Here is a 16681-nt window from a genome sequence, read left to right on the forward strand (position 1 = left end):
CTTTGCGCCGCTACAGGACTCCTGTGGGACTCTGAACCGGACACGCGTCCAAGACGCTCTGGCCTCCTAAATACCCTCTGCACCAGTTGCTTTCGGGAGACGTGGGAACGTCTACACTGAATCCAGCACCGAAACCTGCTGGATTTACTGCACCGCGATCCAAAAGGGCCGGTGTCTTTCCTAGATGCAGTGGCTGAGCTGAGGTCAAGTGTGCTGAGGAGGCCCGCGTGGACATGACACAAGGTGCCTGGTAGATGCGATGGAAGGTGTCTCACGTTCCCGCCCTCCTCCGGCTACAGACCCTGCAGCCTAGATCTTGCGAGGGTCCGCCTGCGCCAGGCTCAGAGTCAATAGGCTCTGCGGGAATGCGACTTCCCGGTTAAGTTGCTGGGACCATTGACCCCTCGTCAGAATCCCGTGGCCCACGTAGCTGCCCACAGTCTCCCCTCCCCCGGCCGCAGGTTCCAGGCAGGGAACTCAGTTGAGCGAGGTGTTGGGGGTGGGATTGGGGGGTGGGGCTGGAGGATTGGAATGGGGTCTGGCGGGATATTTCCTCCCTGCCCTCTTGGCTGTGTTCGCGCCTCGGAGCCGCCACATGGCTGAGAGGCCCATCACATATGTGTAATGTATGAGTCCCTCATACAACAGGCACTCAATAAATGTGTGAGGGGTATATGCTTGCGTTAGCACTGTGTGCGGGCGACCTGGAAGGAGGGCCCAGATTGGCAGAAGGCTGCAAGATGCTTCAGAGAATGGAGTTTTGAGGAGTCCTAACTCTGCCGTCCCGGTGTTCGAGCACAGCCTCGAGCAGCCCCCGAGCTCTAGGAAGCCCCCAGTTCCAAGCCCAGGACATACTGGGCCCGGGGCACAGACTCTGCTCACACCTTGGCTCCCGTTCCAAGGCACCCACAAACTCCGTGCCCTCCGCAGCTGGCGGAGAAACCTGGGCGCAGGAAGGGACTCCCTTGTTGTAGGTGAGGAATCAAGGTCAAGAATCTCCTTTAGAGTCCCCGCATTTCAGGAGAAGTGTGATGCTTTTCAGGCTCCTCCGACGCCTCACCCAGGTTATGCCTGGGAGAGCGAGCCCTTTAAGTCTCTACCCACTGGGCACGTCCCGGCCTCTCCCGGGAGAGGAGGGGCGGGGCGATATGGCGCCGCCCATCGACAGGGCCCGCCCCCGGCGTCCCCGCCCCGCCCCCGACACTCAGCCGGCGGCGCCTTTGATGTTCGGACCCGCCAGCTCCCCGAGCCTCTCAGCCCTGCGTCCGCGCCCCGCGCCCGCAGCCCGCCCAGGCGGAGTCAGCCCGCGCTCCGCCCGCCGCGCTCCGGGCTCGGAGGTCCGGACTCCGGGCTCGCTGCCTCCCGGGCCGGCTCCGCGCCCCGCACCCCCGGCGCCCCGCGCCCCCGAGGGAGGAGCGCACCATGCCTCAGCTGGACTCGGGCGGGGGCGGCGCGGGCGGCGGCGACGACCTCGGCGCGCCCGACGAGCTGCTGGCCTTCCAGGACGAGGGCGAGGAGCAGGACGACAAGAGCCGCGACAGCGCCGCGGGCCCCGAGCGCGACCTGGCCGAGCTCAAGTCGTCGCTCGTCAATGAGTCCGAGGGCGCGGCCGGCGACGCGGGGGTCCCGGGGGCGGGCGCCGGTGCCCGCGGCGAGGCTGAGGTCGGGGCCGAGGTGAGCGCCGGCCCGCGCCCCGCTTCTCCCCCGCAGCCGCCACGCTCCGCCGGCCCCGGCGCTCGGCTCGCGCTACCCCGCCCCTCCCTCCCGCGGCCCTCGGGGGTCCGCATCCCTCAGACCCCTCCTGCCCCGGGCCCCGAGCCCCCAGCTTTCCCAGCCCTCTCAAGGCCCCTCTGGATCTCCCCGCAGGCCCTCGGGCGGGAACACACTTCGCAGAGACTTTTCCCCGACAAACTTCCAGAGTCTCTGGAAGACGGTGAGTTTCTGCCGGCCTGGCTCCCCTCCTCCCGCTAAGGCCCGGCCTCGGTGGGAGAGCGGGGCCTTTGAGGACGGGAGGGAGCCGATGGGGTGCCTCCCCCCAACTGCAGCTCGAGGAGGCGGTAAAACCGAGGAGGTGGGGGAGTGGGGGGCGGGTTTCCCGGGCGCCGCCGGGCTCGAGTCACTTCCGGTGCCCTGACCTTTATAGGAGTAAACAGACCCCCGCCATCTCCGCCTCCCCTCCTGCCCAGGTGACTGACTAATCCCCCGACTTGACGAGAAAACGTTGGCCAAGGTTCCTTGGCGGGAGGGCGGAGTGGGGGCCGAGAAAGGGAGGCCCGAACTCGGGGTCCTTCGTCGAAACTTGGCACTGCGGGCACCCCCAGCCCTTCAAGTCACGAACTTGAAGGGGACCCCTTGGCAATTCCGATTTTCTCTCGAGCGAGCAGACATCCTTCAGCCCGAGACGCCCGGGCTGGCGCTTCTGACCAGCTGTGGTTTTTCCAGGCCTGAAGACCCCGGAGTGCGCCAGCGGCATGTACAAAGACACCGTCTACTCCGCCTTCAATCTGCTCATGCACTACCCACCCCCCTCGGGAGCAGGGCAGCACCCCCAGCCGCAGCCCTCGCTGGTAAGTGGCCCCAGCAGCCCAGCCCGCCTTGTGCCTGCTACCTTCCTGATCAGGTATGTGAGGCATGGGCAAGACTAGACTTTTGCCTAGAACAAAATGGATACAGAACTCTGTTCTTGTCTCTTTCCCCATCCACACCCAGCGGGATCTGAACCAGAAGGAGAACTTTCCTGAAGTAAGGAGGGCTGCCCTAGGCACCCCACCTGCCTCCAGCGGTTGGCTTTTGTCTTCCAGCTTGCTCACGAGCAGGCGTGGGCCCTGTCCTGGTGCTAGGTGGTGCTGGGATGGAGTCGGCTTGGAGAACGGTTAAGCTGAGACCACCCACCCCTCCTGACGGTGGTGTGTGTGGTGTGCTCAGAGTTGTGAGCTTGGCTGTTAGCCTTCCCCCACTAAGCCCCAATCCTCAGTGTTCGGAGGAACGGGCAGAAAAGCTGGTCTGCTTCAGGTCTCCTGGTTGTACAGGAGAAACATGCTCTACTCGCTCTGTCCTTATTGGCATGAATGTGGCCTTACCAGAGAAACAACCCGAACACGATGTGTGGAAAGTGGGTTTTTATGAAGCTGGCTTGGTCTCAGATGCACCAGGAAGGGTTTGCAAAGGTGTTTCAAATCAGTAGTGTCAGTAAGCGGCCTGTTTAATGAATTTGCAAATTAAATTTAAGTCCCCAGTGCTTTGAGAAGATTCCATGATCATTACAAACCATGCTTTTTGCCCACTGGTGCAGATGACCTAAGGTGTGAAGAGCCTCTTCTGAGTGCTGTAGAGCAGCGGTAAAGCTGCACTTACGAAAAATTCAGATTAGTGTTTCCGAGTGTGCTCAGCTGGCCGAAGTCAGGGGTGAGAGGAGAGCTTCTAGAGTTCATGTAAGGGTTTGGGGTTTTTGGTGGGTGGGTGTTGGGTGCAGATAGACCCAGGGCAGGTCAGGCCAGCAGTAGGAGGCTCACATGGCTAGTGGTGGGGGTCACTCAGAGGGCGGAGAGTGACTGCCAGGCTGTGTCAGATCAGGAGTGAGGAGGGTTGGTTCTGAAAGCTGTTTCATGCTGAAGCTGGTGGGACATGAGAAAGTAGATTGAGCCTTCTCTCCAGAAACCCAGGATGGAAAACCTGGTAGTAGGCAGCTGACTAGAAATAAGCTCCTTGCCCTTTGGACCCCCATTCCTTCATCTGTGAAGGAACATGTTGGTTGAGTGGTCTGTCTGGCTTTCTGCTCTGGGGTGGCTCCATCTGTGAGGTACTCGCTTCCTTCCAAGTCTGTGGGGCAAGGGGCTCACCTTCTGACCTTGCCACCTGACGCAGCAGCTCTCCCCAGAGACCTCTACCCTCCATGAGCTGATACTGAAGGATGCTTTGGGGGCCCCCTATAAGGTGTAAACCCTTAGATTTGGGGCCAAGTGGTGGGACCTGACCCACCACTGCCAAACCACAGGCACGTGAGCTGCTGACAGGGGGCTGGCGTCCCTGATAATCATGACTAAACAAAAGGCCTAGGACCCAAAGCAGACCTAGCAGGCAGATTCCCTCCAGCATCTTATGATTACACAGAGGGGCAGGGAAAAGGCGGTGTTTCTGAGTTTCTTTCACAGCCTGGGCAAGTGGTAGGAGAGTGCCCAGAGTGGGAGTGCCTCGTTCTTCGTAAGGGTGTGGTGATGGGACCATTTGGTGTCCTTTAGCTTACACTGGTCAAAGTGTAGGCAGATGGATGGCTGCCTCTAGCAGTCAGGATTGTGGGGGAAGTAGGAACTAGGGCAGGCACACCATCACTCCCCTGGCCTAGATCATTCATTTTTTCAACTTTGGGCTCTTTCTCAAGGTACAGCAGATGCATTTCTATGTGTCGCACCCTCTCTTATAGGGGCAGATCCCTTTGTCCTCCTCCCCACACAGCTATAGCCTCCCGCAGCCTGGCTTATGGGAACACAGGAGGAGGGCAGGCTCTGGAGCTGACTTTCTGTGCCCTGGCATCGGCTGCTCCGTGGGGCTGGGGACAAGGACAGAGGCAAGGGCCTAAGGTAGGGAGATGCTGGGTGAGGAAGATGTACGTGAATATAAGGGAGCCTCCTTTAAGCAAATCTGATACTTACAACCAAATAGCAAATAAGAGTAGTAGTTCTTTGTGTTACTCAGAGTTGTGTGGACATATAAAATATGGTGAGGATTTAAAAAGCAAAATTAATTGACCCCATGTTTTGGGAGCACATTTATCATGTGATCCAAGGTTCATGTGTCTGGAATGAGAAAAGAAACTCTTACGATGGGTTAGGAGTCCCTTGTAGGGGACCTGAGGAAAATCACCTTTGGAAGTTTTTTTCCAAAGCTCTGCTTTCCTGAGCCCCTCTTCAGGGGACAGATGACACACTGGCCAGCCCCTCCTCGTGAGCCTTAGAACTTGGCCCCTCTTGCTCTTTGCACTTTCTGAGAGAATCCAAGTGGTCAACAGTTGTGCGGGGGAGCTCAGGGCCGAACGCTTGACCTCCCCTGACAGTGGGGAAAACCCATGCCAGGGACCTCATCTGCCCTTGTGTAAGTGGAATACCCACGCGGCTACTACGCTGGACACCTTAAAGCAGGCAGACTTGAACGTTGTCAGGAGCAATGGGCCAAATGACCACCTCACAGACAACTGCCAGGGGGGCAGAGGGATTTTTTTCCCAAAAGGTTCCTTCTTTTTGGTACTTGGTTTCTTGCAAACTCTGTTTTTGGAAGTGGAAATTAGGTCAAAGTTAATTTCATAGCTGATGTCTTTGAGGCATCTAATGTAGGCTTGCAGACAGTTACTGGCCTAGACCAGTAGCCACTATTGGTTTGTTTTGTTTGCTCCGCTCTGGGATTGAGGTGGGGAGGGGCAATGACTGGTCCTGCGCCAGACTTTGAGGGATTTCTGGGATGAGTAAGGCATCACTCCTTAGGGAAACTCAGAGTCTTAGTGCAGAACTGACAGTCTGGTGCAAATCCCTATCTCAAAAAGGATATGAGGCCATGTCACTCTTCTGACCCCTTCTATGGGCTCTGCTTGGTATCTGTGGCCTGGAAGGCTGCTGAGCCTTTTGCCATTTAGTTGAAATGCCCAGGATAGGCAAGTCCATAGAGACAGAAAGCAGAGGAGTGGTTGCCGAGGGCTGAGGGAAGAGGAGAATGGGTAGTGACTGCTCATGGGTACGGGGTTTCTTTTCTTGGGTGATGAATATGTTCTGGAATTAGTGGTGATGGTTGCACAATCTTGTGAATATATTAAAAGCCGCTGAATTGTATACTTTAAAATGGTCAATTTTAAGGTATGTGAATTACATCTCAATTTAAAAAATAAATAGCTGAGCTGAGCCTTTTGGCTCTTGCAGGGACTTGGGGCTGTTTCCCTGTGCCGTCCTGGTGTCTGGGCATGCCCAGAGACATCTGACGTGAAGGAGCCCACTTGAAGCAGTGGGCTTCTGGCCATCGGGCTCATGTTCTCTGACTCCAAGGTCTGAGGTACAGGTGAGGGGAGCGAGCCCTGGGGGAGCAGGAGGTGAGGGTATGAGCAGGACTTGAGCAGAGGAAGGAAGTGCTGCTGACGGGTGGCTAGCCGGTCCGGGGGGGGCTCTGCAGAGATGCACCCACCCAACCCTCCACACCCCTCAGAGGGTGAGCAGTGGGGCCTCACGGAGGAGGGGTAGTGATGCTTGGTCACCAGCCCTGGTTGGGATGAAGCCTGTTAGGAGAGAGTTTGGCACCAGGCTGGCCACCAGACAGAGCAGAACCAGCCTTTGCCCCTGGAGTGCCCAACTGAGTGGAGGAGACAGATGAATAGACCTGAATCCCTGGCCAGAGGAGTACTGTCACAAAAGGTCCTGCTGGCGTGTCCTGGGAAGACCTGGCCCCTGCCTAGGCTGTGAGGAGGGTCTGCTGAGCAGCTTCTTGAAGGAGTAGAGTTGTCTGCCAGATGAAGACAAATAGGGGGCTGGCAGGCATCTGGGCTCCCTCCAGACATCCCAAATCTTCCACGTCTCTACTTCATTCGCTACCTCCAAGCCCCAACCATCACCATCCCTCCCCCAGGAAGGCAGCCTCCACTAGGGTCCCTGCAGGACCTGGGTCCCTCCCCACAACCCTACCCTAACCCTCAATCCAGGATCCACAGAGCAGCCAAACATAAGTCAGATCCCACCTCTCGCCTGTTGAAGCCCTGTAGAGGCTCCCATTGCTCTTGAAGTAAAATCTAAGCCACTCACCACGGCCTGAAGGCCTGGGTGGCCAGCCCCTGCTGACTGCCCCTCCTCGTCTGCACCATACTCTTCCTTTCTCCCTAAAAAGCAGCCACCTCAGTGGCCTGATAGGTTTTACAACCACCAAGTTCTTTCCATCTCAAGACCTTTGCGCTCGTTCCCGCAGTTCGGCATTCTCTTCTCTAGCTCTTCACCTAGCTGCCACTTCTCATTCCTCACTCAGGGCTTATTCAGATGTCACCTCCTCAGAGAGACTTGCTCTGACCATCCAAGTGGGGCCTTCCGTCATCCCCCACCGGGCCTCGGCTGCCTTGCCCACCCCAGCAGCTCTTCAGGCCAAGGTGGTTGGCACTGGTTTATGATGCACTTGCCATGCTTAGTCCAGAGACAGCCCATGTGTCAGAAGTATGTCTGAGCCTTAGTTTCCTCATCTGCACAATGGGAGTGGCAAGCCCTCCTCCCAGAGTTGGACTGAGGACTGGAGGCAGCAGTACCAGGGACGTGCCCAGGAAGGTGCCAGCGTGGCCTGGGCTTGGGGGTCGGGGTTTGGCCACAATTGATCCCTCTCCCTTGCTGTCCTGGCTTCTCTGGGACCAGGGGTGGCTCAGTGGTAGGCTCCATGTGCACTTCTGTCTGGAGGACTATATCTCCACTTTGGGCCACGGGGTTTGGGGGTTTGAACCCTGGGGACCAGCCCTCAGGTGTACAGGCCCCCTCCTCAACGCCTGCCTCACCCAGGCATTCTTGGGAGGAAAAGTGTTATTCCTGGGGCCAGACTGGGAGCCATAGCCACTCATTCCATCCTGAGAATCCTCTCCCACCGCCCAGAGATTTTGCGGAAAGAGGCTCCCCTTCCCCAGCCATATAGAAGCCCTTTACACAAGATGTTAGGGGCTTAAGCTATTTTGTAAGAAAAAAAGGGAAAAGACCTTCATGGCCATTAGCCTCTGAGCCACTCCCAGAGCTTTTCTCACATGGTGCCCCGTGTGCAACACCCCTGTGTCTTGCTCCGACGCTTCCCTGGTGTGCAGGCCCCCAGGCAGTGCCCATGCACAGCTTCTTTGCTTGTTTTCCCTCATGTTTATTATTCATCTCTCCCTCGTGTGGCTTCTAGTTTGCTCGCAGCTTGCCTTCTTTACCAGCGGGAATGATGCTCTATACAAATCACTCCTTGGTTTCCGTTTTGATTATTTTCCTGGAGCATAATGTTCAAAGAGAATTATGGGTTCAAGAGGTAGGAAGAATCAAGGCCCCAGTTCACTGAGGGTTCCTTGCGGTGCCCAAGCATAGCTGACGTGGAGTTTCCCCTTTTTTGTTGTTCATTTTATAGGTTCGTGGTGGGCAGTGAGACTTAAAAGTAACTTTGACTTGCATTCCTTCCTGACTTGGAAGGCTGTGTGGTATTTGGAAAATCTGCAGCAACCCCCTCACCGCCAGCTGCTCCCAAGGTGAAACTTCGTTTTCGGGGCTTCCCTGATGCATTTCAGGGCCAGGAAAGCACCCTGAAGGAGGCCTATCCTGCAGACCCCTGCCCCACCCTGTCACCAGGGGCTGCTGTTTTAGGGCTGCCATCCACTCCTCCAGCTTAGCAGGGTGGAGAGGCTGACAGAGAGCCCGGAGTTGGTCACCAGGACCCAGGTATTCTCCCCCGGCCCCAGCAGGGTTTCAACGAGCCAGCTTCCATAGCCCGCAAACAGGGATATCCATACCAGTTCTGCCTACTTCCCCAAGTGCTCCAAGACTTAGGCGTGAGTGGAGTTGAAAAGGGGGGGCCTTGGTGGTCCCCTCTCATGGCCAGTTGGCAGACCATGCCCTCCTGGGTCTCCTAAGATCACACCCAACCCCCGTTCCTGCATGAAGGGAGGTTTAGCAGAGCTGCAAGAATGGGCTGCAGGGGCACTGGTTTCAAGTCGCATAACTGCTGAGGTCAGGCTGGATCAGGGTGGGCACAGAGCCACATGGAGGGGATGAGGGGAGCTGCAGCCTCCCTCTGAGCCTCCTCGGGCAGCTGCGGTTCCGAAGCCATACAGTCACACTCCCTCATACCTTGTGACTGGCTGCTTCCTGCCACTGTGTACAAACAAGACTCTGTTGGAGGAAACAGGTGTTTTATCAGGTCACAGGGCTCCCCCTCCCCGAATGGTACAGTGCACAGATCCTTGGGTAACAGCCCTCCTCTGCAGGTGGGGACAGTAAGGCCAGGTCAGGGAAGGGACTTATCCAAGGCCCCTTAGAGGAGTGAAGGGGGAAGGCCTGAGTCGGGAAGCTCCGCCCTCAAATACCATATCTTCCACTCCTTGGCTGGGTGGCCTTGGGTAAGTTAACTCCTGTGGGCCTTAGCTTTCTCATCTAAACATGAGGATAGCGAAGGTTCCTACCTCCTTGGGTTACTGTGGAGTGGAGCGAGATAGTGGATGTGGAGTTCCCGGCACATAGTAGGTGCTTCCTGAGTGGAAGCCACTGTGGGAGGGATTGTTAACACTGTGTGGGAATGGCCCTTGTAAAGGACGCCGGTCCAGTAGGTGCAGTGCTCCTGAAGGTGCGGCTGGACTGAAGCCCCTGATGCTCTCCGTCCTCAGCTCAGCAGCCAGTTCCCCTGGGGCAGAGCAAAGAGGACAGCTGTCCGGCCCAGCCAGCCCTCGGGCCCTCAGCTGGTCGACGACATAGTGCCAGCTGTACCTAGAATCCTGATCCAGACTCTTAACCGGTATTTACTGAGCCCCACTTGGCCTTGGCTCAGCTCAGAGGGGACGGCTGCCTCTGCCCCACCCCGCAGAGCTCAGCTCTGGCAAGGCAAAGAGACTCTCCTTGGGGCTCAGAGTCGGCCGTGTTGGATAAAGGGCACTGAGGAGGGAGGGAGGCCAGTGGGGGCAGCCAGGAAGGCTTCCTGACAGGGGAGAGTTCTGGCTGGCCCAGAACCTGCGAAGGTGAGAGTGGGAGAATGCTCGAGGTCGGGGGCACAGCTCAAGCAGAGGAGGAGAGGCAGAAATTAGTATGTTCTTGGTCATTGGAAGAGCCACCCGAAGCCCAGGGTCTGTGAGGCTGGAGAAGGGCCAGCACTGAAGGCCCAGCACGTGACCTTAATACCCGGGGGTGCTGGTTCCAGAGCCCAGGAGTGGCTGGTGGGTACCTGCAGTGTGTTGGCAGCATGAAGGGCAGTGTGGTGCCCACGGGAGATGGTTTGAGTTGAACATAGAGGGTGAGGCGGGCAGAGCCGGCAGCTGGGGCAGGTGGATGCTGGGATGCAAGGGAGGGGGTGGGCTTTGGGCAGGGCAGACCCGAGCGGACTGGCACATGCAAGGCAGGAGTGCCTCAGAGGTGGAAGTTTTGTGTTATTTCTTTTGACTCTCAGTCTCACTCCAGGGTCATGAGTCCAGGGTCTTGTCCGCTGTTTCCTGAGGGGAGCTGAACCCCAGAGGTCAGGGTGTGCAGCCCATTGGTGCTTTAGCCAGGGTGTGGAGAACACGTCTCCTCAGCACTGTCTCTAGCAGGACTCCAAGGCCCCAGGAGTCAATGGAGGGTCTCTGAGACCCCAGGACATTGTTAGCTTCTTCCTTCAGGCAGTTTGCTGTCTCAGCTCGCAGACCTTTGATGCTTGGGGTTTGGACGTGGGTGCCGCCTCCCTCCCTTAAAGAGGTGTGGCCCACATCAGCCTTGGCATGTGTAGTCTCTGAGCTGCAGCCCGGGAGGGTTTGTCCTGGTCAGAGGGTTTGGCCCCTTCTGGTCCTGCAGAACATGGGGCTCCCGTTGGCTCAGTCCCCTGGTGGGTAGAGGGACTGTCCCCTGCTGGATAGGGTCCCTGGCCCAAGGTAGTAGTTTGGTGAGTTTGGCCCTCTCTTGTGGGGAGGCAGCCATGTAGCCTGTCCCACCCATGGAGCCTGCCTGCCTGCCTGCCTGGGCTGTGCTAGCAGATATGGCTTTAGAGCCCAGAGGGAGATGGTGACACACAGCCTTCATGTCACAGCCAGCTCCACAGCCAAAGCTCCTTGGAGATCAGAGGAAGCAGATGCTTTGCCAACCCCTTTACCCCTCCCGTTAAAACAACCATCTCTCTCTCTCTCTCTCCACGAACCGGAGAGGTGTCTGGGCTCCACACTCTCTGCTTTCAGCTGATGGCGAGTGTGCGGCTGGGGCTGCAGGCGTGGATGGGCAGGCCCCAGGGAACAGTGCGTTCTGGGGGTGCATGGTTACAGCTGCCCCAGCCCACCGTGTCTGGGTGGCCTAGCCAGGGCTGGCCGGTCACCCCTCCCAGGAAGCCCAATTTGCCCATGAGGGGAGGGGGCTATGATGGGTAAGGAAGCCAGGGACCAAGGCCACCTCCTCCCCTGGGTGTGTGACCTCAAGCAAATCTGTTAACCTCTCTGGGTCTCAATTTCCTTCTGTAAACGGGGGTGGGGAGCTCCGGACATGAGGATTTCTGAAGTTCAGACGAGGGTCAGCTGGGGAGGCCTGCTGCTCGGGTGGGCCTCAGGGGGTCTTTGGTGGGTATTGCAAGGACTGCTCCAGGCCTGGTCTCCCTGTCAGGCAAGAAGGAATTGTAGGGAGGGAGAGACAGGTGACAGAAGTCCAGTTGAGGGTATTCTGACTAACTCTGACCTGGCTCTGGTGGCAGGAGGCCCAGCCTCCCGGTCCGCTGGGCCGCCATCTGAAACGCATTACCACCAATGCTTTGTAAACTGCACATCATTCGGCCACATGAAAGCCTGGGATCTAAAAATAGCCATTCCCAGAGGACACCCCGCATTGGCGGGGCTCAGCTGACCTCTGCACGCACACCCACCACTAGGCCACCTCCCTTGCCAGGGGGCCCCCGACTGGCAGGGCCACACCCACCCACCCTCCCAGTGTGGGCAGCCACTGCCGGAGGCCACTTTATCTGGGCACAGATCTCGTCCAGCTGCTCAAAGCTGCAGGCCTCAAGGCCTTAACTAGGGCAGAATGTCTGGAGGAGGCAGCTGAGAGCATGTCAGTGGCCGCAGGACCCCTTCCCCAGACCATAGTTGCCTGGCATGTCTGTGGGAAGCCAGTGGAACCATCTTACAGATGAGGACACTGGGGCCCTGTGGAGGGGAAGCACAGGAAGGGGGACTTGGCCACTGTCAGATGGTAGACAGGAGGGCCGCTGGTGGATGTGCTGGTATGAGAAGGGCAGGGTCCTGCCCTGGACCCCGTGGTGTCGGTGGAGTCTGCCCCAGCACGAAGGCAAGGCAGCTGTGGGTCTCCAGGCTGCTACGGTTGACTCTTTGCCCTACTTTCTGCAGGCTCCTTTTCCCTATAGTCTCTATGACCAACTGCAAAACCACTCTTTTCCCTAAAAATAAACATGCTTATGGGATTGGGGGAAGCTTTGTAGCTATCAAAGGAAATAATAGGGTGTTTAAGAAAATTACATTGCGTTTTAAATAACCAGCATGAAAGTCATTAAGTTTGAAGTTTCATTCAAATCAGATGGCTCTGTGGCTGGCCCGGTGGCCAGGCAGGCAGGGGGTGGGTGGGCACTTAGGGACGCTGAGAAGCAGCCTGTGGAGAGCTCTGCAGCAGCGGCAGTGAGGTCTCTGCGGCTATAGCCAGGGTCCAGGCGGGGCGGCCCCAAGTGTGCGCCGGGCTGCAGCAGCCGCCCCAGAGCTTGCCGACAGGCTTTGAAGCAGGCTACAGCCTGGGAGCCCCCCAGCTGTGGTGGGCAACCCCATGGGTGGGGCTGGGGGGTGAACACAGACCAAAGGGTGTGGGGCCAGATGAAGCTGGGATTGCAGAGGCCACAAGCGTTGATGGCCGTGTTGAGGTGGGGTTTAAGGGATGGTGGTTGGGATCAAAAGGGCTGGAGAGGATCTACAGGGCCAAGGCCACATCTGTCTTCTTCACTGCTAGAATCTTAGCGGCCAGCATAGCGCATGACCCATAGTAGGTGCTCGTAAACTGTTGCAAGAATAACAACAGCCACAGTAATAGTGCATGTGTCAAGAACGTCCCAAGTGCCAGACCTGTGCTGGGGACTTAATCCTAATAGCAAGATCCTTACAAGAAGCCAAGAAAGTAGATACTATTATCGCTCTCATTTTACAGATGGGGAAACTGAGGCTCAGAGAGGTTAAGAACTTGCTAGTACCTGTCAGAGTCAGGACTTGGACTCAGGTCTGTTTTACCCCAAAGCCCAGGCTCTGCTCTGTCCCTTTGGTCTCGATTGTGTGGAGCTCATTGGGAGCATTGCAGGCTGCAAAGCTGAACCCACTCCTGTTGAGTTTATGAGCTGAATTCCTCTGGCCTCAAGGAAAGACTTGGCCCTTACTGCCCCTCCTGGGCGTGACCTCAGAGCTCTGGACCTGGGTCAGGGCTGGACCACATGCTATCGGGGGCCAAAAGGGTTGTTTCTTGGTTAAAAGCAGGACCTCAGGGCTTTCAGAATAAATATTACCTGGAAAAGTGTTTATAAATGACATTTAAGATGACATCAGGTTTGGGAATTCCCTGGTGGTCCAGTGGTTAGGACTCTGCACTTTCACTGCCGAGGGCATGGGTTCAATCCCTGGTTGGGGAACTAAGATCCCGCAAGCCTCCCAGCGCAGCCAAAAATTAAGTTAAATTTTTAAAAAAAGATTACATCAGGTTTGATGCATGATGCAAGGACAGTTAAGAACTGTGTATAGGTTGATTCCTCCTTTCTAACTTTGGTCCTGGTCCTGGCTTAGCTTGGACTTCTCTGGCCCAGGTGCCCTCCTCTGTGTGGTCCAGGGATGGGCTAGAGGGTGTCCTAGGCTCGGAGACAATGGGAATGGCTGGACTGAGGAATCTGAGGGCATCCCTGCACATGGGTGTCCCCTCCCCAAACCCCTTGGAAACCAGATCCACCTCCCAACCCTGCTGCGGCATTTTGAGGGTTTCTTCTTCTACCACTGCCCTCCTCTGCTCCTCCCGTGCCACCCCCCACGCCTCCCCCCGCCCCTGCCCTGGCTCTGGTCACTGAGGGCTAGTCAGGAGCTCAGGAGTCTGGCCCAACAGCAATCTGGCCATAGTCCAAAGGAAATCGAGGGCCAGCAGCCCTGGCCTGGCACAAAAGCCGGCTTTCCTGAAAAGCCTTGGTCTAGGAACATGCTCGCCTTTGTCTTTTGTTTTCTTCTTCGTTAATTTTAAAAAATATTAGCACACACAAATATTACTTCATTTAATCCCTATGAGATATGGATATTGTACAGATGGGGAACCTGAAGCACAGAGAGACACACTTTGCAAGTGCTGGAGGAGAGATGTGAATTCAGGCATCTACCTCTGTGTTCCCTGCCCTTACCACCTGCTACCTTGCCTCTCAGACAACATATCTATCCACTCATTTTTGAAAAGTTGGGTTTTATAGCTACAGCTGGGTCGCCTTGGCTCCCCCATCCCATCCATCCCCACTCCTCACCCCCGCCAGGAATTTAGTGTTTCACCCTCTTCCTGTATTTTTATAGTGTTAGACCCAGGTGTGTATCTGTAAAAGCTGTTTGGTGTGGTTTTTGGAACCCCCTAACTCAACCTCATTAGAGGGCTCCACCCCAAGAGGGCCCCTGTGACAGTTGCAGCAGCCCTGCCCTCCTCCGTCTGCTTACACTTGGCGTGAGGGGCTTGGGTGGGAGCATCCTGGGGCCTGAAGCCTCCAGCAACTCGTTTCCACTCCTTGCCTTGTTCACTTGGGATAAACCGCTGGACTGAGTCCAGGCAGAGCCCCAAGGGCCTTCCTTAACTGGCAGTAGCTGCAAGGGTTAGACCCAAGTGAGCTTCCTGACTGTGGCCCCAGGGCAGAACTGTCCTCTGGGCTGGTACAGGCAGCTGAACAGACCAGGTAACTCAGAGACCCCCATCTTATCTTTGCTCCTCAGAAGCTGGCTGGAATTAATCGGGGCAGGAATGCAGTGCCACGGCTGGGGATGAGATCTCCAAGTCTCCTCTGCCTCCCACCCTTGAGCCGTCGCTGACCATCAGCCTCCGCCTCTCTGGGCCCTGCGCCAGGCCGCCCTAGCTCTCGCTCCTAGGCAGCACACTAACTCTTCTGCGGTGGCCATCCACCCCGCATGCACGTGGACTGGGAAGAGGCCAGACCTGGTGGGAAGAATGACTTCTCACGGTTCCTTTAGTCATTTACGACTGAGGACCCACATCACCTCCTATGAGGGCAGGGTGTTGCTGGCAAAATCCAGCGGGTCCTGGGTAGGTGGAGGTCTTAGTGAGGAGACCCAGTGTAGGGGGGAGAACCTGGCAACCACTCGGCTCCTGCGCCTCACACGTGTGGTCTCCATTGCTGTGCGCTACCAGCTGGCCTGGGAGGCCTCTCACCGAGTGGTAAAGATCTCTGGCCAGGAACCCCAAAGGGCTGGATTCAAATCCCGATCTGTCATTACTTGCTCTGAGACCTTGGGCAAGTCATTTAACCTCTCCCGGCTACCCTTTCCTCATCCGCACAATCTGTACACACGTCACAAAGTGGCTGGGAAGACTGGTGGGATTCGGGGGGCAGGGGGCGAACCCTGCAGGGTGCTAGGCACACAGGAGGCGGCCACTGGTGGCGGCTGCCGTGTCTAAATCTGCACCTCCACTGCTTTCTTCATGCCTTTTCTACAAAGCGTTTTTGTTTTGCTCCCAAGGGAACAAAACCTCTGAACTCCTCAAATGCCTTCTTCCCAGAGCCTGGCTTTCCCTACTGCCAAAGACAGCCTGAGCCGAGGTTGTGCCCTGGCCTCTGCCTCAGGCACATGGGCTCCCGGAGGGCTGGGCCTTGAGGAGCTGGGAGGGCGACTGCCTGGACAGGGGATGCCCAGCCCCCAGGCTGCTGCAGAGTCCCCAGACAGTGTGTCGGTAGCATCAACTAGCAGCTCGGCTGCAGCAGCTCCCGGAAGCTTATATTTTCCTCTGAAAACATCCTGTCCTGAGGGGCGTTTACCTCAGAGAGGAAGAAGGAAAACAAAAGTAAACGAATGCATAGAAACCGCTGGAGGCTGTGGGCCAGGCCACTCAGCTAAGTGAGGTTCCGCTAGCTCCGGGGGTGCCTCGGGGCCAGGCTGGGTCTAGAGCAGGCCTGTGGTTTGCCAAGCCTGTAGGCAGGGACTCAAGTCCTTGCCTCTGCTGTGGCAGGACCCCCTATCTGATGTCAAGGCCAGGCAGCTGGTGGACTGGCCACGTGGACCTGGGAGGGCTCTGTGCATCCCTGGCCACAGTCCTGTGCTGGCAGGCGGGACTAAAGCCTCCTGGTCCGCAAGGGTGTAGCCCAGCCATACCCTAGCCCTCCAGCTCAGCTGGCCACACGGCCGCGGCTCCATGCTCTGCGGTGGGCGTCTAGCACAAGGCGTCCAGCACGCTGTGGGCGGGGTGCTTGAGGGCCGTCCTCTGGAGAGCACCATGTCCTGGGCAGCGGGGGCTGGCAATAAAAGGGCATGAGCCCAGCCAGGGGATATCTGCAGATGTGGGGTCTGGGGAGCCTGCACATCACGGCTTGGCTGATATGCAGGCGAACCTCCTTTGGAGGACCTGCTTCCTTCTGGGAAGTTCATTCTCGTGGTCCCAGGCCGTGGGGCAGCTTCCCACTCAGAAACTGGCCAGACTCCTTGGTGCTTAAGCACCGTGGGTGCTGGACAGTGGATCCCCAGCTCCAGACCTAGAGGACTGGGGGAGCTGTGTGTGGTGGGCACTAGTGGGCCCTGGAGCTGGGAGAGGAGTCCAGAGGAACTGATCAAGGCCAGAGCAGAAGTTGAGTGGCAGACCCTGGATGGAGCGTGGCCTGGTTTCTGGCAATGCAGGGAAGAGAAGTGAGAACTGGAGAGGACCTTTTGAGCAGGGCCACTGTGTGGGGTTATGCAGGGAATCCGGGCCAAGGAGCTGAAATCTAGCCTGCACTATGCTCCACAAGCCACGTGCCCTGGTGTGGGCCTGGCTGTCTCTCCAGAGGA

General features: G+C 57.3%; 1 protein-coding gene across 1 annotated transcript in view; it reads left to right on the forward strand.

The window, feature by feature from the left end:
• The first annotated feature begins 1422 nt into the window (after nucleotides 1–1422).
• TCF7 (transcription factor 7) overlaps nucleotides 1423–16681 on the forward strand; it is a 32444-nt gene continuing 17185 nt past the window's right edge. The window contains 3 exon segments of the mRNA XM_060295463.2: nucleotides 1423–1674; nucleotides 1867–1933; nucleotides 2443–2567. Of these exon segments, the coding sequence (XP_060151446.1) occupies nucleotides 1423–1674; nucleotides 1867–1933; nucleotides 2443–2567 (444 nt within the window).

The sequence above is a fragment of the Globicephala melas genome, chromosome 3 (genome assembly GCF_963455315.2).
Source record: "Globicephala melas chromosome 3, mGloMel1.2, whole genome shotgun sequence".
Taxonomy (NCBI): Eukaryota; Metazoa; Chordata; class Mammalia; order Artiodactyla; family Delphinidae; genus Globicephala; species Globicephala melas.